The sequence below is a fragment of the Hippocampus guttulatus genome, chromosome 11, assembly GCF_054856545.1.
Source record: "Hippocampus guttulatus isolate MCC_2025c chromosome 11, RoL_Hgut_1.0, whole genome shotgun sequence".
NCBI classification, from domain to species: Eukaryota; Metazoa; Chordata; class Actinopteri; order Syngnathiformes; family Syngnathidae; genus Hippocampus; species Hippocampus guttulatus.
Window position 1 is genome coordinate 5980924 of NC_141271.1, and position 21900 is coordinate 6002823.

Consider the following 21900-nt stretch of genomic DNA (forward strand, 5'->3'; position numbering starts at 1 on the left):
TCCATTAAGATTGTGAACAGAATCGTGACAAAGGGCAGCCTTGGCGGAGTCCAACCCTCACTGGAAACAAATCTGACTTACTGCCGGCAATGCGGACCAAACTCTGACATCGGTGGTCCAGGGAACGAACAGCCCGTATCAGGGAGCTCGGTGAACCATACTCCCGAAGCACTCACCCACCAAACTTTATTTTTTATATTTTGTGTTGATTGTTTCTGATGCCTCAGTCATCCACTATCAATGAATGTTAATGAGGGGGCATCCGGCTGTGCTTGATGGGTTTACAGGTCGAAAAAGTTGACATCTGATAATCAGGCCTTTTGTAACTTTGTTTGGAAAGGGAGCTTTGGCGCGAATGAGCACCCATATTGATATGTGCAGTGCCATCTCAAAATACTGTCGTGTTCGGAGGATAAATGGATGGATGAATAGGTCAGGGACGGATGGTGAGTAGGTGGCTCCTGTCAATTGGTACATAGAGAAAGAAGTAAGGGTGGGTGGATGGATGGACGGATAAATAGACAGACAGACATTTTTTAAAAATACCCATTATGATGACATTATTGCTTTGGGAAGCATACAACAAAAAGGAATGATTCGAAGATGACGCAATAAGAGTGTAAGTGTACGTGTGTATGTACATTTGTTGTTTGTTGTTGAAGTTGTTGTATGGGGTACTGATGTGTGAAGGTTACATCACAAACTTTATTACACAATAGGCATTTGTATTTATTTTGTGTCGTTATGTTTTGGTGTGAATATGATGCACACACACACACACACACGTACAGTATGTACCCCCTCGAGCACACAGGTTTCACACCTGCTACATTTAGTGCTTTCTAATGACATGGCTGCAATCAAAGGTGTGAAACAAACAGATGCCATGACGCAAGCATTACACCAACAAACAAGTCCAAGTTAAAACAACAAGTGTTCCTAATAACTCCCCAATCAACCACCGTAATGATGTATTCAACCGTAAACAAACACTAACCTCAATTTACTGATCATTAAAAAAGAAAAAAAAGTTGAAATTTAGGTACGTTTGGTCTTATCTGACAGATCGTGTGAAGTTAAGGAACAGCAAAGAGATTTAAAATTACATCCGAAATTACCATCATCTTGCATTGCAATGCAAATTGTGAACATTAAAAAATCCTGAGTGCCATTCAGAGTAATGTGTTTGTGAGCTTCCAAATAAGTTTTTCGAGTAGACTAGTGTGACGTCTCGGATTACTGTCTGACCGTGTGGAAATGTAGTTTTCCCTGGAAAGGAGACAAAATACAGAGATGTGAAGTGGAAGATCATTGCAAGGTATAGCATATACAATAGCATATGTAATGTTATTGTCACGCTGCAAGGTGGTGGTGGACCCCAAAAAGCAAGCAGGAGGGAGGAGCAGGGTGTATTTGAAGAAGTGTATTGATAAAACACAGAAAAAACAAAATCCAAAAACAACCATAGTCCAAAGTAACAAACTAGCAACTGAAGCTAAAACAGAACCGTGACCAAAACATGACCGAAACAAACCTGACAGCAGCAAAGGAACAGCAAACAAACAAACATGCCAGGAGCAAAGAGCAACACTGACCCGACAACAAGTGGTCGGGCTGGGAGTCCTTTTAAAGCCCCAATTACTTAATGACCAACAGGTGTGCAACTGCAGGGGGAGCCCTACAGTGCCACCTGTTGGTCCCAAACCGAATCACCACAGTTATATTGCATATTTTGATGTCACATTTACATTTTTGTAATTGTGGTTTCCATCTTGAAAAGGGTATCATCGGATTTCATGAGTGTGCAAATGTGTGTCAAGCAAATGTACTGATTGAAGGGTTTACAACATTGTTTGTTTGTATTTTACCCAAGTATGACCAATGACAGGAGAATCAAGTTGGGGTGGTTGTGCAGTTGCTGAGCCCCAAAGGAGAGGTGGTCAACTGCTCAGCACTTACGCCCAGGCCATGGTAATGACAGAAGGACCTCCATCAGTTGTAGGCACAGATCTTCGCCTCCTTCCTGCATGGTTGCACATCTGAAAAAAAGTGTTTAAATCAACGCATGAGTTTAATGGCTTGGTATCATTTTTTTTTCATGGGTGCAAACCACAGGCGGTTTTACAGCGTGGCAAAGTGTGGCAGCAGCCACCTTTACCAAATGCCTTGATGCTCCAATAGCCACCCCTACCATTCACAATGAATCTATCAAAACGAAATACAACATTTTATTGGAAGTGTTCCTTATATTGTCTACATGACATGCCTATCATCTTAATTGTCTTTATTTTTAATTTGTACCTGAACATACCTTTAAAAATCTGGGCTGTAAATTAAAAATAATTATATAATAGCAGCTGCTTGCTGGAGCAATATGCTGCAATTTACATGTTACTAATTGCAACTATTATCGGTGACGAGTTGCAAAAGAATCATTTGTGGCAGCCTGAGTTCACCATTGTTATTATAGCATACATAGACTGGTCTCGTGCTTAACATTATTCACGTGACATGCATAAAAGTTGCCAGGGAATGCAAAATAAATGAAACCTGAATTTGAAATATCTGCATGCATGCGTGTGTTTGCATATGTGTGTGTTGGTGTGTGAGTGTGTACATGTGCTTTGTTTGCATGTGGGGAGGGATTAGAATCTCTTTTCCAAGTGAACCTGCCACCTGCTCTGCTCCCCAAGTAAACCGATTTGGAACAGCCAGTGGTGCAAACTCAAGATTACCCGAATGCAAGAGTCTCCCTGTTGGACGCACAGGGAGACTCTTAAATTAAAGATATTTTGTTTGTTGGTACTTGTCATTCTTACACATTTTTTCAAAATCATATTTTAAAAGATTGTTAAACGTGTGGGCAACGCAGCAGCATGTCAATAGAACCAATCGTGCGCAAAGCTACAACTTTAGCCAATTTCACGCAGATATGCAACAGCTGTTGGTGAAAGCAACGTTCAGCTGTTGATGTTCATTTTACGTGGCGAAACACGAGATATGAGCGAAAGAATCCGCTTCCACATTTGCAGGCAAGTATGAATGCTATTGAAAACTGCGAGCTATGCTATTTACGGTATCTTCAAATGCATGAAATCTGACCTCCGCCTACCACCTTATGTGAAACGGGTACCTTGGCTCAACAAAGCAGCACTCTCGTGAATAAGAGCCCAAGGTATTAAAGTCGTCCAGCATGCAGCACATCGACTGATGTGGATATAAGCTTTTGGTCATCTCAAGAAAGTTCACCGAGTGCATTGCTAGCGAGACTGACTACGATGCCTCATTAATAAATCCATCCGAACCGAACTTATACAATCGAATAAAAACGTTGAAATGGGTTTCAAAAGCCCTTTCATCCTTGTGTATGTGTACATGTGAGTGCCCACACCCGCACGTTAGCTAATTTGATGTTTACCATCGTGGCGCACAGACGACGTACTAACATCAATGCTAACTTAGCACGTGCCCAACGGTTCTTTGACCTTTTCTCCGTGACATGTCACATAAAAGTTTGCAACAACTGATGCCAAGAGGGCTCGAGAACAGGGTTGTCAACATCCGGGAACGGGTTTTAAATCAACAGAACCTTGTGGGTCTCCCATGGTGAATGATTTCAGTGGCATCCCATTAACACAAGCACATGAACAGACTGTCCATGCTGATATGGATATGATTTGATTGCGCAAAGATGATCCACAGAAAGATTGTACTTGGTCAGTTTGGCAAGTCAAGCTGTGATTCAGTCTCTTTGATCCCCAAAGAATATTGACGTCAAAGTATGGGAGGATTATGATGATGCGGTGGAGAAAGAGGCGTAGCCACGGTCATATGCTATGGACCGACGGTATGAATATCGTCCTGAAGAAAGAGCTGTCTGAGTTGAGGGGCAAGTCCTCTTCTGCTCTCCCTGATGATGGCGATGCAGGAGCAAGACGCGCTGTGCTTCCCTCTGCTCGTCAACACTTCCTGCAGGAAGACGCAGCGTCCTCCTTCGGTCGCCGCTCTCTCCTTCATGCTGCTGTCTGCCATCTCTCTCATCACTTTCACTCTGAACCTGCTGGTCATCATTTCCATTTCTCACTTCAAGTAATGCATTGTACTATTTTTTTTAACTTGTACTTGTCAAGCCTTATGTCCAAATCAAGAGATAATAATAAGCTCTTATCTTTGTTTAGACGACTGCAAACTCCCACAAACCTGCTTTTGCTTTCGCTGGCCACCTCGGACTTCTTGGTAGGCTTCCTTGTATTGTTCCAGATATTCCTTCTTGACGGATGTTGGTTTTTTGGTGACTCGATGTGTGTTGCGTATCATGTTCTGAATTACGTGATAACGTCTGCCTCAATAGGAAGCATGGTGCTCATATCAGTCGACCGCTACGTGGCTATCTGTGACTCTCTGCGTTATCCCATCAAAGTGACTCAACTAAGAGTTCAAATCTGTCTTTTTCTGTGTTGGTCTGCTTCGTTAGTATTCCACTGTCTTTGTTTTTTGGACTCTCTGAAGCAACCTGGCAAATTCAACACTTGTGTAGGTGAGTGTGTGATTGTGGTCACGTACGCTATAGGAATGACGGACCTCTTTTTCTCCTTCATAGGTCCGCTCGCTGTCATTGTTTTTCTGTATGTGAGACTGTTTGTGGTGGCTGTGTCTCATGCCCGGGCCACTCGATCCCACGTGGGGATCGTCACATTGCGCAGCACAACTATCAAGAGTTCTGAGCTGAAGGCAGCCAGGACCTTGGGTGTTGTGGTGGTGGTGTTTATTGCATGCATCATGCCATATTTCTGCATCGCCATCTCTGGCCAGGATGTCATGATCAATGCGTCATCTGCAGCCTTTATCATCTGCTTGTTCTACTTCAACTCCTGTCTGAATCCACTGATCTATGCCATTTTCTATCCTTGGTTCAGAAGGTCCATCAAGATCATAGTGACACTGCAGATCCTGAAGCCTGATTCCAGCCAGGCCAACATCATGTAGACAAGCCAGTGTGCTTGTCATCTGTCATGCTGCGCAGAATAGAACAATTCTCCATTTTCGTTCAAATTTGGATCATTTGATATTTTACCATGAGAGTTATTGGTCTTTTATTGAGTGAGTTGGTTTGTAGTGCAAACAAGCGTGCATGCTTTCAAGCTGTCCACATCAAAGCACATTCGCCATTCTCTTTCACATTTTAAAGATCTTCATTGTTTTGTCTCAAAGACTTGTAGATTTTGGAGTGTTGTTGTTTCAATGTGGAGCAAAAAACATCATGCAAAAAATAAAATTCACATGAAATAAGTTGGGATGCAAGTGTGAAAGCACCATCACATGAAGTATATTATGGGAGGAGTGGTACAAAAGAACGAGGGGGGGCCGAAAAAATCATGCAATACCGACAATTTTGACTTCTGCATCTGTTGTGGTTCAATAATTGGTTATGTCAGCCTGTAAACAATTTTGCTATGTGAAGAGTTAGAAATGCCTAAGTTTGCTTTGAGCAATCAGATGCATTTTATCCTGTAAAATACAGTCGATTCCTCACCGATATAATATGTTTCTATATTTTATGATACTATGGACTTAATATTCTTTATGATGCCACCTCAGAAGGGAAGTAATGGCAAGTAACAGATCTATCGGGTGATCATACAATGGGAAATAATGGAGATGTTTTATAAATGAAGATAAAGTGAAAAATTACTCTTCATTAGTTTTTTCCTGACTGCTTACACCATAAGGCTAATAAACTCTGGGAAAGTTTCTTGGATTTACTCAATTTTATTTCAAGTGTTTGCATGAAATAAAATCATCTGGATCCAGATACATTTTGTAAGTCGACACACATCTACTTCAAAAATGTACGGTATGGAAATCCAGATGATTCTTTTGAGTGCAGCCGCTTGACAAAATAAAATTGAGTAAATTCAACACTCCACAGAGACACAGTAACCCCCCACTATTTGCAGCATAGCCTAACCATGAATACCAAATAAGGCGGGGAAAGTGAAGAAAAAAAAATCTCGAAAAAAAACCCCACGAAAACAAGTGAGGGACTGGCTGAAAATAACGTGCATGAAGTGTGGATATGTAAAAAAAAAAAAGATGAATAGATGAATTTAAAAAGCCAAACCATGAATTTGTGTGGAGCCACTGTACACAGCAAGGTGTGCTGCAACCAGGGGTGGAGCTCCTTGGTGGCCAGGGGTGGCCAGCCCACACCCCTGGCTGCCTCACATCAAGAGGAAAATTTCAATAAATGTGACTTCCCGAGAATGTGATTTGTGTCCGTTCCGTTAGACACATTCAAATGTGTTCAGTTTTAAGTGTCAGAGTTCTAAGAAGAATCTAAAGTCTGAAATTTCTTGTCTTGGTTTTCAGTTACTCTGATATGTCATAAAATACAGTCCACAAATTTGTGTCGAGAAAATGGAATCTCCACACAGGAAGGCCGGGATCTGGAATTGAACCCTGCACCACTGCACTGTAAAGCAGACATGCTAACCAGTCGAACACTGTGCTGCCTCATTACTTATAAAAAAATAAAAAATAAAATAAAATAATGTAATGGATGTTGGAGGCAGTCGATCACGTGTCAAAATCTAGTTTTTGAGGGACTCTATACTGTATGCTTTAGATCAGGGGTGCCCAAACGTTTTTGACCGAAAATCTACTTTTCGATCAACCAACCTCCTGCGCTCGACCCGTTACCGCGCATGTGCGCATAGGCACGCACTTACACACGCATTCTGTGATGAGCAACAGCCTGACGTGGAGGCGTGCGACTCACTTTTGCAGCCTATTAACTATCGTATTTCACGCGTGCAGTTATAAAATGCTTCTTTCAACCCTCCAGAATCCCCTTCTTTGCGAGTGCCATCAGTGAATAGTACACAAAATGCACTTTGCCGGATAATAATTTAAATAAATAAATAAATAATAAAGGCAACATCGCAACAGCTCTGATCGCAAGCTGCAATTGCAGACTGCTAAGCGCGAACAACCTCCGGTGATGTAGGTCACGCGCCACCGTAGGTTAAAAATGACCTGCTTATTTTATTTTATTTTTTATATACTTTTTGTGAAAGCGAGACTGATGTGATTATTAGGGTGCAGTGTGCATGAACACAAAAAATATATTACCAACATGCACAGACGCACAAATGTTTGGGGTTTTTTTCCCCTCTACCCCCCTCGCACGATCGACTTGGGACCCTTGTGCAATAGATGATCTATGATGAAGTAAATACTTATCATCTTATGCTCCTGAGCACAACTTTTTTTATATACTTTTTGTGAAAGCGAGACTGATGTGATTATTAGGGTGCAGTGTGCATGAACACAAAAAATATATTACGAACATGCACAGACACACAAATGTTTGGTTTTTTTCCCCTCTACCCCCCTCGCACGATCGACTTGGGACCCTTGTGCAATAGATGATCTATGATGAAGTAAATACTTATCATCTTATGCTCCTGAGCACAACTCTGAAAATAAACATACTGGTACTGTAATTCATCTCAACTACTGGAATTAAAAAAAAAAACGATATAGAAAATAAAAGGCCTTCTCCTCTTCTTCCCTTCTTTTTCTCTGATGGTCCTCTCCACTCTTTCGCTCCTTCTTTTATAATCAGAATCCGATTTATTGGCCAAGTACTGTATGTAAAACACGCTTTCTCAGTTACAACCCATCCAGAGAAAAATAAACAAAAACAATGACCAACGGAGGGAGGCAGAACGGGAAGCCTGGTGTGTCACTGTTCCGCGCCGTGTAGATCGTAGATGTGAAATGAAAACAATCCAGAAGAGGAGGGGAAAAAAACGACAGACTAACTATTCTCCTTGAATGGTTAGTGAATGAGAAAAAAAACCCTCAGCACATGCAGCGTGCATTTAAAAGACATATACCACAAATCTTGAGACGTTATATGTAGTGAATGGGAAAGATGGATGGAGGCACGGGGGGATACGACACAAGCAGTCTGACTAGCAGCTCAGACCATTGAAACGCTCGATCAGTCAAGTTACGTCATGAGGGGAGAGGGTATAATCAACCTTAACCATGAATAAATGCTCCTTGTTGACAATGACACTGAGATTGCAATATAATAAGACGTAATCGGCTGTCGTATTGCAATGACGAGATGGAAAACATGGGTTCAGTTACTTGTGATCTCACCAGTCACTTCGAGTGTGCCCCAGGGCTCCATCCTGGGGCCCTTAGTCTTCATTATGTACATCCTCCCCATCAGCCTCATTTTCCAAAAATGTACTCTAGTCTAAGATTCTAAGCATTGTAATCTAATTTTCATAAATCTCTTTCATGTATTCTGGGAGGGCACCTCAGTCTATATTTCCTGGAAACCCAACATCTCACTCCCAGTCTCCTCTCTCACCTCCTGCTGATTAGAAATTATTAACCCCTGGTCATCTCAAACTTCATGGAATCAAATTCATCATCCATCTCAAAAGGTCGACACTTAGTTTTCCCCTCCCCTCAGGTCAAAAGTCTGTGTCTCATCCTCGACACCATACGATCATTCCTTTTAATGTCCGTAACATAAACCAGTCAGTTTCTGTTCATTTACGCAACATCAACCACACCTCCCTCACCACCCGTACTGCCTCCAACTTTTACTATCGTCTCGTCACTTTCTCTTTTGATTATTGCAACTCTTTACTCTGTGATCTCCCTTATAAATCCCTTCACAAGCTTCAATAGGTCCAGAACTCTTCTTTGTGTAACCCCCCCCCCCCCCCCCCCACAATGGATCCCGGTTTAACTACGAATATATAGTAAACTTTCTCCCCCTCTCCCTCCCTTGTTTCTTTCTGACTTTCGGGTTGAGTGAACGCTGGCGCGTTTTGGCTGCCGCTGCTCAACCCGTATTGTTTTGTGTTATTTGTTATTGTAAAGTGTCCTTGGGTGTCTTGAAAGGCGCTTATAAATAAAATCTATTATTATTATTATTATTATTGAAATCCAATGAAGGTGGTGACTGGGGTGTATGTGTATGCGCATTGTTATCGTGGGTGTGTATCCGTGGATATGTCCTTGGTATACCAGTCTCTGCCTTCACAAGGAAGGGTAAGGGGCTGTAGGAAGGTTAGCATCCAAGTGTATTTTTTAACCAGGGAAAAGTCCAGATATCAGCTGTTGGGAACACTCACTCACTCACTCACTCATCCCATGGCCTAAGAGGCCATAGGGGTGCCATGGTGGACATCTGGGCAGTCTGGGATCTCCAGCACTCTCGGTCCTTAGCTGTTCGTAGCAGGGTCTGGAAGCTGCAGTTAGTCCATTCCTTGATGTTGTCCATCCAGCACTTTCTCTGTCTGCCTCTTCTCCGCTTCCCTTCCACTGTCCCCTGTAGGATGGTTTTGGATAGCGAGGTATGCCTTGTAACGTGGCCATACCAGGCCATTTTGCGACGTTTTACCGTTGACAGTACAGGCTCCTGTTCTCCAGCAAGGGTGGTGACTAGCTGTCTGACAGTCATTTGTCCGGTGTTCTCTGTAAGATATATGGAGCATCCTGCTGTAGCTCTTGTTCTCAAAGGACTGAGTCCTGCGTTCCGTGTCTGCTGTGAGTGTCCAACTCTCACAGCCGTATAGTAAGGTGGAGAGTACCAGGGACTTGTACAGCCTGACCTTCACCGTGAAGCTGATGGTATTGCTCCTCCAAATTCTGGCCAGTCTTGTCATGGCTATGCCTATTCTTGCTTTAATCTCCTTTGTGGAGCTGCCATCCTCACTCACAAAGGACCCAAGGTATTTGAAGTCCTTAACCACTTCCAGGGTTTGCCCGTTCAATGTGATGTTTGTTGGTGTTGTTTTATTGTGGCTATTGACCAGTATCTGTTAGGGTTTGGATGTGACCCCAATAGCACGACAACAGGCAGGTATCGTGGAAGTCAACACTTGGCGTAGTTTATTTAAGAGTCTTCACAAAGTCACTCAGGGAGAAGCATGAGGAGTCCACAAGGAAATGTCCACATAAGGAACAAGAAGCTGCAGGAGACGGCAACAGAGTCCACTGGCGTGGTGACGGCACGAACTTGCACTGGGGAATGGTCTGTGAGTCAATTTGTACCAGTCCAAACGAGCAGATAGGCAACAGGTGGGTGATGAGCTGACGAGTCTCAGGTGTGAGGTGCAGAGCACCCTGGCTGAGGAGGCTGCCTGGCTGGCCCCTCCCTAACAGTATCTTGCTTTTCTCTGCACTTATCTCCATGCCGTAAGCCCTCGCTGTCATGATTCGGTTTGGGACCAACAGGTGGCACTGTCGGGCTCCCCCTGCAGCTGCACACACGTTGGTCGTTAGGTAATTAGTTCTATAAAAGGACTACGGCCCGAACACTCCTTGTCGGGTCATTGTTGGTGCTCTTTGCAACTGTCATGTTTGTTTGTTGCTGTTTGCTGCTGTCATGTTTGTTTCAGTCAGGTTTTGGTCATTGTTAAGTTTTAGCTTCAGTCATGATTTTTGTTTGAGAATTTGGACTTTGTTTGTTTAGGATTTAGTTTTCTGTGTTTTATCAATATACAATCTTTCAACTACACCCTGCTCCTCCCTCGTGCCTGATTTTTGGGGCCCACCGCCACCTCGCAAATGTGACACTCGCTACCTCTTCCAGTCTGGTGGTAAGATCCTGGAGTTCAGCTTCGCTTTTTCCCATAAGGTCTATGTCATCAGCGAACCGGAGGTTGCAGATGGGTCTTCTTCCGATGGATATGGAGGTGTGGAAGTCTTCAAGGGCCTCGTCCATGATGTTTTCCAGAAAGACATTGAATAGGACAGGGGACAGAAGACCTCCTTGGCGGACACCGATTGATGTTTTGAAAAGTTCTCCCATGGTGTTGTTCATGAGAAGTGCACTACTTGAGTTTGTGTAGAGTGATTGGATGACCTGGATGAGATTATTGTTAAAATTGTAGTTTCGGAGCACCTGCCATAGCCCCTCATGCCACACACGGTCAAAGGCTTTTTTAAAGTCGATGAAGTTGTGGTAAAGGTCATGTTGATGCCGGAGGTTTTCCTCGATGAGTAATCTGATGTTAAAGAACTGCTCCGTGGTACTCCTTTTTGGTTGGAATCCTGCTTGTTCTTCTGAAATGATTTCCTCTGCCTTGCGCTTTAGTCTATTCAGGATGATCCGTAGTAGCACCTTGCTTGCGTGGCAGAGCAGGCTGATGGTCCTGTAGTTCTGACACTGCCTTGAGTTCCCTTTTTTAGGGATGGGAATAACGAGAGATTGTGTCCATTTTTGGGGCCATTGCTTGGTTCCCCAGATATTTTGACAGATGTGTGTGAGTACTTTTATTGTCTCATGCCCTCCATGTTTCCAAAGCTCTGCAGGAATGTTGTCAATGCCAGGTGATTTGCCAATTTTCAGGCTCTTTACTGCCTGTCAGGTTGGTCCAATTTGACACTCAGGAATAAAACACAAGGAGGAGACAGGAGACTCAATTCTGGTACCAGGAGGGAACGAGGAGAAGCGTTCGGTTTCAGTTCTAACGATCTCCCCCTTCACCTCCTCATTTATTGGGAAAGCTACTACATAGGTGTGTCCAACCTAAAGGGTGGGGGCTGTTGAACACACACTGAACTTGTTTGACTATGTGTGTGTATGTGAGTGCAAATTACGTACATGTGTGCAACTGTCACAAAAACATCACGCCGCAGCTGGTGTTGATGGCTCCATTCACTGTTCACCCTTGCTCACTGTTTAGTCTTAACACTTATCTCTTCCCAACCACGTCCTCGGAAAGGTGGTTGCGTCCCTAAACTTCCACACAGTGCACCAAGCATTCTTGATTATAAAAGTGAGTATATAATGGATAAAATGTGAGTATATAATAAAGAATGTATCTTTATTAAAAGCAGAAGCGTTCTTCATTGCAGGCATAGTCAATTAATGATTGCAAGCATAAGCGTTCTTCTTTGCAAGCATAATCAATTTATCATGTCAGGCATAAGCGAATGTATGATGACTAAAAATAATCAATCCAACACTGCCTCCTCAACTTCAGCCTGGAGTATTGGCGCGTCGGCATCTTTGCTGGTAGTCTTTGTGGCGTCGGTAATTATGTTAATGTTGGGTTTTATTGTGAAATTGTAAAGTTCCTGGCAGTACTCTGTCCATCATCTGGTTACTGCTGTCTTTTCGGTGAGCAGAGCACCGTCCCCATCTTCTATTATTGTTGGTGTATGTTGGGAACAGGTCATCTACAATTTCTCAATGGCGTCAATAAGCCGAATCCTCAATTTTTCAAGGCCGGCCGCCAACTGCTCCTGGTTCTTTTCCATTTTGCGATGAGACTCCAAAACCGAATCCACTTTGCGATTGAGTTTGTTCAACGCACGAGTCTAAGTGTCGATCACCCGCCCCTCATGCTCCAGAAAGACCGTCATCTTATTCCTTCCAATGAAACTTCTCCCGTCGGCTAAATTTTGTGATGGATCATAAAACTGCCAAATCCAAACAGCAGGTTACCTGTTGTCAGAGGACCAATGATGTCAATGTCTTGCACATCCCCTACGGACAGTATTTACAGGCACACCATTCTCCACTTCTGCCGAACTCCGGTTCCTCCAGAATCATGTCCTGAGTGTTTTTGATCCCTCCCAACTCCAACACACCTGATTCAATTGTTCATGATCGTTTCAGGCCTCGACAGAGCTTGCTGATGAGCTGATCATTTGACTGGGTGGAATGGAGATGCCCTTGTTAGCAGAATTAAACATGTTTGTCTGTGATAGAGTGAATGAGGAAACTGGTAGCTGAGGTTTGTAATGACATGTGGGCCCAGTAGGAGGGGGTGGGGGGTTCCACATGAAACAGGGTTAAGAGATGGTAGTGTAGAAGAAGAGAAGGGGGCAGGGGGTGTGATGTAAATAATCACGTGGCTATGAGTGGACAGTGTGCTGTAAATTAACTGCTAGCATGCGGCTACCCAATTTGTTGGGGTGGATGCTGTCAGTTTTTAAAAATGAGAGGCAGTCCCAAAACAAGTTAAAGTTATCGATAAAAACAACGTTGTGGGCTCTATGAGAGGACTGGAGGCAGGTGTGAAGACTGAGCATTCTGCTAAAACAAGCTGAGCCGTGGCCAAGTTGGAAGGGGACCACTGTTAAAAACAGACTTAGTGTCACGTTTGCGAGGTGGTGGTGGACCCCAAACAGCAGGCAGGAGGGAGGAGCAGGGTGTATTTCAAGAAGTGTATTGATAAAACACAGAAAACTAAATCCTAAACAAACAAAGTCCAAAGTATCAAACAAAAACCATGACTGAAGCTCAAAACTATCAATAACAGAAACATGACCAAAAACATGACCTAAACATGACAGCAGCAAAGAGCAACAATGACCCGACAATGAGTGGTCGGGCTGGGAGCACTAATTACATAATGACCAACAGGTGTGCAGCTGCAGGGAGAACCCTACAGTGCCACCTGTTGGTCACAAACAGAATCATGACAGTACCCTTCCCTCAAGGGACGGATCCCAGACGTCCCAAAGTGATCAAAACGCTTGCCTCGCCGGGGAACGGGAACTAAAAGCGACGGCAACCCTTGCCTCGCCGGAGAACAGGAACAAAAGCGACAGCGACCTTCGCCTTGCCGGAGAACAGGAACAAAAGCGACGGCGACCTTCGCCTTTCCAAAGAACAGGAACAGGAAGCGACGGCAACCCTTTGGCTGGGCTTGGCCTGACATGGACGGAGCTCGACGTAACGGGGGACATGGGACAGCTAGACATGAACAGGGGCTCGGCCTGACGTGGGCGTGGACGTGGCACGGCTCGTCGTGAACGTGAACGTGACTCAGTTCGAACAGACACGTGACGAGCCTCGGCTCAACGTGGACGCGGACGGGGCTTGGCCCACCGTAGACGCGGCTTGACGAGACGAAAACATGGACAGCCACATCACCAGCGCTGCCTGAAGGGGAAAGGGGTGTCGGCCGCAGACGTGCTCAGTCAGGCACATGGTGGAATAGGACCAGTCCTTCCTACCTGCAGGGTCCAGGTGGTCGGGTCATTCTGTCATGTTTGCAAGGTGGTAGTGGACCCCAAAGAGCAGGCAAGAGAGGGAGGAGCAGGGTGTACTTGAAAGATTGTATTAAAATAAGTGATGGGACGAAATGGGTCGAGGCTCCGAAGCTTGTGTCGAGTAATGGGAGGGGTGTTTCCCCTCTATTCTTTACAAGAATAGAGGGGAAACAGCTTGCATCGAGGCTCGCTTCATTTCGGCAAAACCCGGAAATGATGACGTGTGAAGCCCCGCTGGCCGGCTGAATCGCGTGAACGCTTTGTGAGTGGTCCGATGTATTGCAAACACAGTACAGACTACGGTATAAATAGGTTGCAAAACGCAATGGCGATCGCCTGTTATCTCACATTTTGTGGATTTCGGGCTCCTGCACTCTTTACACCTGTGGGCAACAGTGCAACTAGTGCAATCTTTTTTCGAGCCGTGTCCGTTGCTTGCGATGGAACCTGCGTGAAAAAGGCGATACTCCCCTGTATGGAAACATTTTGATTTGATTGCTTCCAATAAGGTAAGGGAGAAAAACTCCATTAATATAAATGTGACAATGCAGCTTTTCACTTGTTCTTTTGTCTAACTATTGTTATTTCACAGGTGAAGTGTCTGTTGTGTGCAAGGGAACTTGTATACAACAATAACACCTCATCTATGTTGAGGCATTATAGAGCCTTGCATGAGAGCAAGGAGAGCCAAAGAAACTGGGCCATACCTTCCCAAATTTATATAAACTGGCACTCACATTTCTCTGCACCCCAGCTTCATCTGTGCCTTGTGAATGTCACATTGCGAGGTGGTGGACCCCATACAGCAGGCAGGAGGGAGGAGCAGGGTGTATTTCAAGAAGTGTATTGATAAAACACAGAAAACTAAATCCAAAACAAACGAAGTCCAAAGTATCAAACAAAAACCATGACTAAAGCTAAAACATAACAATGAACTAAACATGACAGAAACTAAGAGCAAAACACATGACAGTAGCAAGAGCAACAATGACCCAACACTGAATGTTCGGGCTGGGAGTCCTTTTAAACAACTAATTACCAAATGACCAACAGGTGTGCAGCTGCCGGGGGAGCCCTACAGTGCCACCTGTTGGTCCCTAAACCGAATCATGACAGTACCCCTCCCTCAAGGGACAGATCCCAGACGTCCCAAAGTTGTCCAAAAGGGTTGCCTCGCCGGGGAACAGGAATTAAAAGCGACGGCAACCCTTGCCTCGCCGCAGAACAAGAACAAAAGCGACGGCGACCTTCGCCTCGCCGAAATACAATAATAAGCGACGGTGACCTTCACCTCGCCAGGGAACAGGAACAAAAGCGACGGCAATCCTTTTGGCTGGGCGTGGCCTGACGTGGACGGAGCTCGACGTAACGGGGGACATGGAACAGCCGGACGTGAACAGGGGCTCGGCCTGACGTGGGCATGGACGTGGCACGGCTCGTCGTCGACGTGAATGCGACTCAGCTCCAACAGACACGTGACGAGCCTCGGCTCAACGTAGACGCGGACGGGGCTCGGCCCACCGTAGACGTGGCTTGACGAGACGAAAACAGGACAGCCGCATCCCCAGCGCTGCCTGAAAGGGGAAAGGGGTGTCGGCCGCAGACGCGCTCCGCCAGGCACATGGTGGAACAGGGACCAGTCCTTAGTACCTGCGGGGTCCAGGTGGTCGGGTCATTCTGTCACATTGCGAGGTGGTGGTGGACCCCAAAAAGCAGGCAGGAGGGAGGAGCAGGGTGTATTTGAAGAATTGTATTTAAAACAAAGAAAACTAAATCCAAAACAAACGAAGTCCAAAGTATCAAACAAAAACCATGACTAAAGCTAAAACATAACAATGAACTAAACATGACAGAAACTAAGAGCAAAACACATGACAGTAGCAAGAGCAACAATGACCCGACACTGAATGTTCGGGCTGGGAGTCCTTTTAAACAACTAATTACCAAATGACCAACAGGTGTGCAGCTGCCGGGGGAGCCCTACAGTGCCACCTGTTGGTCCCTAAACCGAATCATGACAGTGAAAGAATATTTTCTAAAGCTGGTGAAATATTGTCCAAAAATAGAAACCGTTTAAAGCCAGCCACTGTGGGAAAGCTATTATTTCTAAATAAAAAGGAATAACAAATTATCCTTCGCACTTGTTGTATTTTGTTCACACACTAAATTACTAACACAAGCACATTCATATCGTTGTCATCTGTGCTGTATACAGCACATTTGACAATAAAGTTGTTCTTGTCTTGACTTAGGCAAATATCCATTGAATTCTTAACACTGTTGACCTGTTGGGCTTCTGGACCACTTGATGGTGCCATAGAGTATAATGCACCATGAAGCTTTGCTACATGTGCAAACCAATTGGCTGCAAAGCTTCATTGCTTCATGGGGCTTCATTTGGCCATCACTAATTAAAACACAGAAAACTAAATCCTAAACAAACAAAGTCCAAAGTATCAAACAAAAACCCATGACTGAAGCTCAAAACTATCAATAACAGAAACATGACCTAAACATGATTGACAAACAAACATGACAGCAGCAAAGAGCAACAATGACCCGACAATGAGTGGTCGGGCTGGGAGTCCTTTTATAGAACTTAACTTTTATAGAACCTAATGACCAACAGGTGTGCAGCTGCAGGGGAAGCCCTACAGTGCCACCTGTTGGTCCCAAACAGAATCATGACACTTAGCTGTCCCAAAAATATAAAAGGTGCTTAAAGTCGGCTTTGGTAAGCTCTGACTGTTGGAGGGCAGGTTTATTTGTTCCCACCTGGACTATGACTCTCTGGATGGAAGCAGGCAGTGCCTGCAGCAGGCAGGGAAGTTTATCCAGAATGTCGGGGCCCGTGGCTCCAGAAAAACAATGTGCGACTACATTGAAGAAATGAATATTCCTACCTATGGAATCCTGAGTCTTAGTGTAGACAGGGGAGCAGGGGATGAGGAGGTGTCGTGGGTGGCTAGGGTTTGGTCGAGGATGGAGAAGGAGTGGATGACGCAGAGGAATTTGTGCTGGGCGATGAAGGGGCGCATGTAGAGAGGAGCGGGGACTCGGCGCGGTGCCGGTGTGAAGACCGCGGGCCACACGGTGAGGAGAGGGCTCAGGGATGACCAGAGGAGGGAGCAGAGACGGCAGGGGAGAGATGGGAGCAGTGACTGGTAGACTGTGGACAGGAGAGGGAAATCGCGCATGTCCAAGATATTGTATTTATTTTCCAGATGGATGTTGTGGGTTGATGAGGATGTGAATGAGATGAGTGATTTCTTCTCCTGCAGCGAGAGCGGCCAAGAGATCTTTCGATCCCCAAAGAATACTGTACTGATGTCAAAGTATGGGAGGATTATGATGATGCGGTGGAAAAAGAGGCGTAGCCACGGTCATATGCTATGGACCGACGGTATGAATATCGTCCTGAAGAAAGAGCTGTCTGAGTTGAGGGGCAAGTCCTCTTCTGCTCTCCCTGATGATAGCGATGCAGGAGCAAGACGCACTGTGCTTCCCTCTGCTCGTCAACACTTCCTGCAGGAAGACGCAGCGTCCTCCTTCGGTCGCCGCTCTCGCCTACATGCTGCTGTCTGCCATCTCTCTCATCACTTTCACTCTGAACCTGCTGGTCATCATTTCCATTTCTCACTTCAAGTAATGCATTGTGCTTTTTTTTTAAACTTGTACTGTCCTGCCTTATGTCCAAATCCAGAGGTTATAATAAGTGCTTATCTTTGTTTAGGCAACTACATACTCCCACAAACCTGCTGCTGCTTTCGCTGGCCGCCTCGGACTTCTTGGTGGGCTTCCTCATGTTATTTCAGATTTATCTTCTTGACGGGTGTTGGTTTTTTGGTGACTTGATGTGTGTTGTGTATTATATTCTGGATTATGTGATCACGTCTGCCTCAATAGGAAGCATGGTGCTCATATCAGTCGACCGCTACGTGGCTATCTGTGACTCTCTGCGTTATCCCATCAAAGTGACTCAACTAAGAGTTCAAATCTGTCTTTTTCTGTGTTGGTCTGCTTCGTTAGTATTCCACTGTCTTTGTTTTTTGGACTCTCTGAAGCAACCTGGCAAATTCAACACTTGTGTAGGTGAGTGTGTGATTGTGGTCACGTACGCTATAGGAATGACGGACCTCTTTTTCTCCTTCATAGGTCCGCTCGCTGTCATTGTTTTTCTGTATGTGAGACTGTTTGTGGTGGCTGTGTCTCATGCCCGGGCCACTCGATCCCACGTGGGGATCGTCACATTGCGCAGCACAACTATCAAGAGTTCTGAGCTGAAGGCAGCCAGGACCTTGGGTGTTGTGGTGGTGGTGTTTATTGCATGCATCATGCCATATTTCTGCATCGCCATCTCTGGCCAGGATGTCATGCTCAATGCGTCATCTGCAGCCTTTATCATCTGTTTGTTCTACCTCAACTCCTGTCTGAATCCACTGATCTATGCCATTTTCTATCCTTGGTTCAGAAGGTCCATCAAGATCATAGTGACACTGCAGATCCTGAAGCCTGATTCCAGCCAGGCCAACATAATGTAGACAAGCCAGCATGCTGTGCAGAATCGAACAATTCTCCATTTTCGTTCAAATGTGGATCATTTGGTATTGAGAGTCATTGGTCTTTTATTGAGTGATTTGGTTTGTGCTGGAAACAAGCGTGCATGCTTTCAAAATTCAAGTTGTCTCGGTCCAAACACATTCTCCATTGAAAGACCTCTGTTGTTTTGTCTTTGAAATGTTTTGAGTTTGTCGTGTTATTGAATGAAAAAAGCATTTAGCAAAAAAATTGTGAAAGTACAAAATGTGTCTTTTAGGAGGAACCCAAAAGAACTGTAAATAAAAAAATAATGTGTGTTCGACCATTTTGACTGTTGCATCTGTTTTGGTTCAATGTTTATTTATGTCACCCTGCACGACAGTTCTGCTGTGTGCAGAGGGAAAAAAATGCAACAGCTTGAAGATTCCACATACAAATAATCGTTTTTTTCTATTTTGTGATACTATAAATTACTTCTCTTTAGATTTGATGTCAATATCGCCTTTGCACCCCTTGGATTTTTTTACATTTGTAAGGTACGCACTCCGAAAAATCTTCATCATTATGAAATATTTGCCGCATCTGATCTGATGGGTATGACAATAAAAGGCAGTAAGAGTTTCGGGTTAATACAGTATAGCTGTTTGGTAGTCCTCTATTATTTTACTGAAAAAAAAAGAAAGAAAACTCATGGGCTATGTACTCTGGTAAGATGACTATTACAGCTCATGTAATGTACAGCACACCTGCAATCCTCGTGAGGATAAGGAGGTTCAGATAAGGCATGGATGGACTGGTCAACAGCAAATTTGAATCAGAGATGTCTATATGTGTCCCTAAATGTATTTTTGACACAGATTTAATGAATTATTTTTTTTCCAAACAAGTCGGGTTGTGGAGATATTTTCTTTTTAATTTGATTGCGCAATGCGGATTTTACCATGCATAATACTTGATACCTGTGATGTTTCATAATAATTCATAACTATGAATAAATGCATTATTACATCCATCCATCCATCCATTTTCTGATCCACTTCTCCTCACAAGGGTCACGGGGCGTGCTGGAGCCTATATCAGCTGTCTTTGGGCAGAAGGCGGGGTACACCCTGCAGGGCAATTGCAGGGCACACATTGACGAATAAACATCTGTGCTCACACTCACACCTGCGGTCAATTTTGAGTGTTCAATCAGCCTGCCACGCATGCTTTTGGAATGTGGGAGGAAACTGGAGAAAATCCATGCAGGCACAGGGAGAACATGCAAACTCCACACAGGAAGGCCGGAGCCGGGATCGAGCCCACGACCTCTGCACTGTGAGATCGACGGGCTAACCACTCGACCACTGGGCCGCCCTTGCATTATTTATGTCCATGTAATTGTCACACTCTTCCCCAATATGAAAGAGAATGTCTCACCGATTTATGTGATTATTGAGCTGCAAAAAAAAAACTCCACACAGCAAGGCTGGAGCCGGAATCCAACCCTGCACCTCTGCACTGTGAGACTGACACACTAACCGCAGTCGACTACTGGGGCTCTCTCTTGCGTTGTTTAACACATTTAAATGTAAATTCCATGAAATACAAGCTGGAATTCTGAATCCGAACATTTGTCTCATATTCGTCTTGCGGTCTAAAACTCAAAATAATTTTCAGTATATACAACAAAAGTGATGCAATTGACCATGCCGTTCCAATACTTTCGAAGGGGACTGTTGATAAGTAAGTTAAATAATTACAGTGACTTGCATTCATCCATTTCATTTCTCTCTCCCACACACGCACACACACACACACACACACGCACACACACACACACACACACACACACACACGCACACACACGCACACACACGCACACACACGCACACACTCACACTCTTTCTCTGCCACTCACTTCCACATTTGGTTCAGTGATGCATTGACAAATTCGTAAGCTCAAGAACTCAAAGGAACGAACCACACATCCAAAACGCTGTTCTTTGCAACATACTGTATTTTTACAGCGCTTAAAAAAAAGCTACTTCAAATCTTAAGTTTTTTTTTTTTCATGTTCAGGGTCCATACCACATTTTGATTTTGTTGATTTATTAAGTATTTTTAAATTATACAAACTAGTGAAGCAAAGCAACTCGTTTTGGATACATAAAGGCTCTGTAAAAAATAATATCCAATAAAATAAAGGGTTTATTTTAGTTTTCTTGAGCACAGTTCCTTTTCCTAATTCTACTCATCCGATTGAACTGTGTCCTGCATTAAAAAATGCTCAATACCGACACAATACAGTATGCAAAATGATGCCGGCTGTGATTGGCTATTGGTGACTAAATGCATAAAAGATAAGTATACATAAAGCTCAGTAAAATATACATTTTTATTTAGACTTGGTTGAATGAGTGTGTTGAGGTTGTATGCCTTTTGTCACGTTTTGCGTGATGGTGGAGTAGTGGATCCCAAAAAGTAGGGAGGAGCGACCAAGATGTATTTAACAAAACTGCAAACAGGAGTACACTGGAGAAACTAACTCAAAAACTCAAAGTCCTGAAAGCCACAAGAAAACAAAGTAACAAACAAATTTAAAAAAACTATGACAAAAACAAAACAGACATGTGTACAGAGACACACACAATGATCCGACACCGACTGGTTGGGCAGGGAGTCCTTTTAACCAAACACTAACTAATGACACAATGACAGTGTGCCACTGCAGGAGGAGCCCTACAGTGCCACCTGTTGGTCACAAGCAGAACCACCCTAACAGTACCCCTCCCCCAAGGGAGACATCCCAAAAAGTGAGTTGATTGGATGCGGCTCATCCGGGGGGGCGGGGTAAAACCTGTGCCACCAGCAACAGGAACGGAAGGCGACGGCAACACTTGCCTCGCCGGGGAAAGGGACGGAAGGGTGACGGCAACACTTGCCTTGCTGGGAACAGGAGCGGGTGGCAGTGGGACCAGGCCTCTGGTCCTGTGGAGTCCAGTCTTGTCGGATCAGTCTGTTACATTTTGCGCGATGGTGGAGTAGAGGACCCCAAAAAGCAGGGAGGCAGAGAGGAGCAGGGTGGAGTGACCAAGATGTATTTAACAAAAGTGACACAGTCCAGGCAGAGTCGACTCAGTCCAGGGGGCGTCGACGCAGCAAAAGCCCGCCACACAGTGATTATAAGTAAGTGCATCTGGCGACCCGATGCCGCCTGCCGAAACAAGCCAGACCTCCCCTCACTCGAATAAAAATATATATTTGGGCAAAACAGAAAACACACAGATTAATAGAAAAACGTGTCCGTCTGACTTCGAGCGTCGTGTCGGCTGTCAT

The 21900-nt window shown here is 44.5% G+C and overlaps 2 protein-coding genes across 5 annotated transcripts; both read left to right on the forward strand.

The window, feature by feature from the left end:
- The first annotated feature begins 3913 nt into the window (after positions 1–3913).
- On the forward strand, positions 3914–4986 carry LOC147197881 (trace amine-associated receptor 13c-like). 2 transcript variants are annotated; one of them, XM_086123721.1, is made up of 2 exons: positions 3914–4089; positions 4179–4986. In XM_086123721.1, the coding sequence occupies exons 1-2, from the start codon at positions 3914–3916 to the stop codon at positions 4984–4986; spliced, it is 984 nt and encodes a 327-aa protein (XP_085979847.1). The 2 variants fall into 2 exon arrangements, with proteins under 2 accessions (XP_085979847.1, XP_085979846.1); XM_086123720.1 differs by having other exon boundaries at positions 3923–4089; positions 4149–4986.
- A 12526-nt stretch (positions 4987–17512) lies between these two features.
- Positions 17513–18584, forward strand: LOC147197882 (trace amine-associated receptor 13c-like). Of its 3 annotated transcripts, none has more exons than XM_086123667.1 (2): positions 17513–17688; positions 17777–18584. In XM_086123667.1, exons 1-2 carry the CDS (start codon positions 17513–17515, stop codon positions 18582–18584), a joined length of 984 nt encoding a protein of 327 aa, XP_085979793.1. The 3 variants fall into 3 exon arrangements, with proteins under 3 accessions (XP_085979793.1, XP_085979792.1, XP_085979794.1); XM_086123666.1 differs by having other exon boundaries at positions 17522–17688; positions 17747–18584; XM_086123668.1 differs by having other exon boundaries at positions 17522–17594; positions 17776–18584.
- Positions 18585–21900: the final 3316 nt, after the last annotated feature.

Bases quoted from the DNA above. Each gene is read 5' to 3' on its own strand.
- LOC147197881 (XM_086123720.1), top strand. From the start codon at position 3,923: ATGCAGGAGCAAGACGCGCTGTGCTTCCCTCTGCTCGTCAACACTTCC. The intron at 4,090-4,148 runs GTAATGCATTGT...GTCCAAATCAAG, and splicing joins ATTTCCATTTCTCACTTCAA to AGATAATAATAAGCTCTTAT.
- LOC147197882 (XM_086123666.1), top strand. From the start codon at position 17,522: ATGCAGGAGCAAGACGCACTGTGCTTCCCTCTGCTCGTCAACACTTCC. The intron at 17,689-17,746 runs GTAATGCATTGT...GTCCAAATCCAG, and splicing joins ATTTCCATTTCTCACTTCAA to AGGTTATAATAAGTGCTTAT.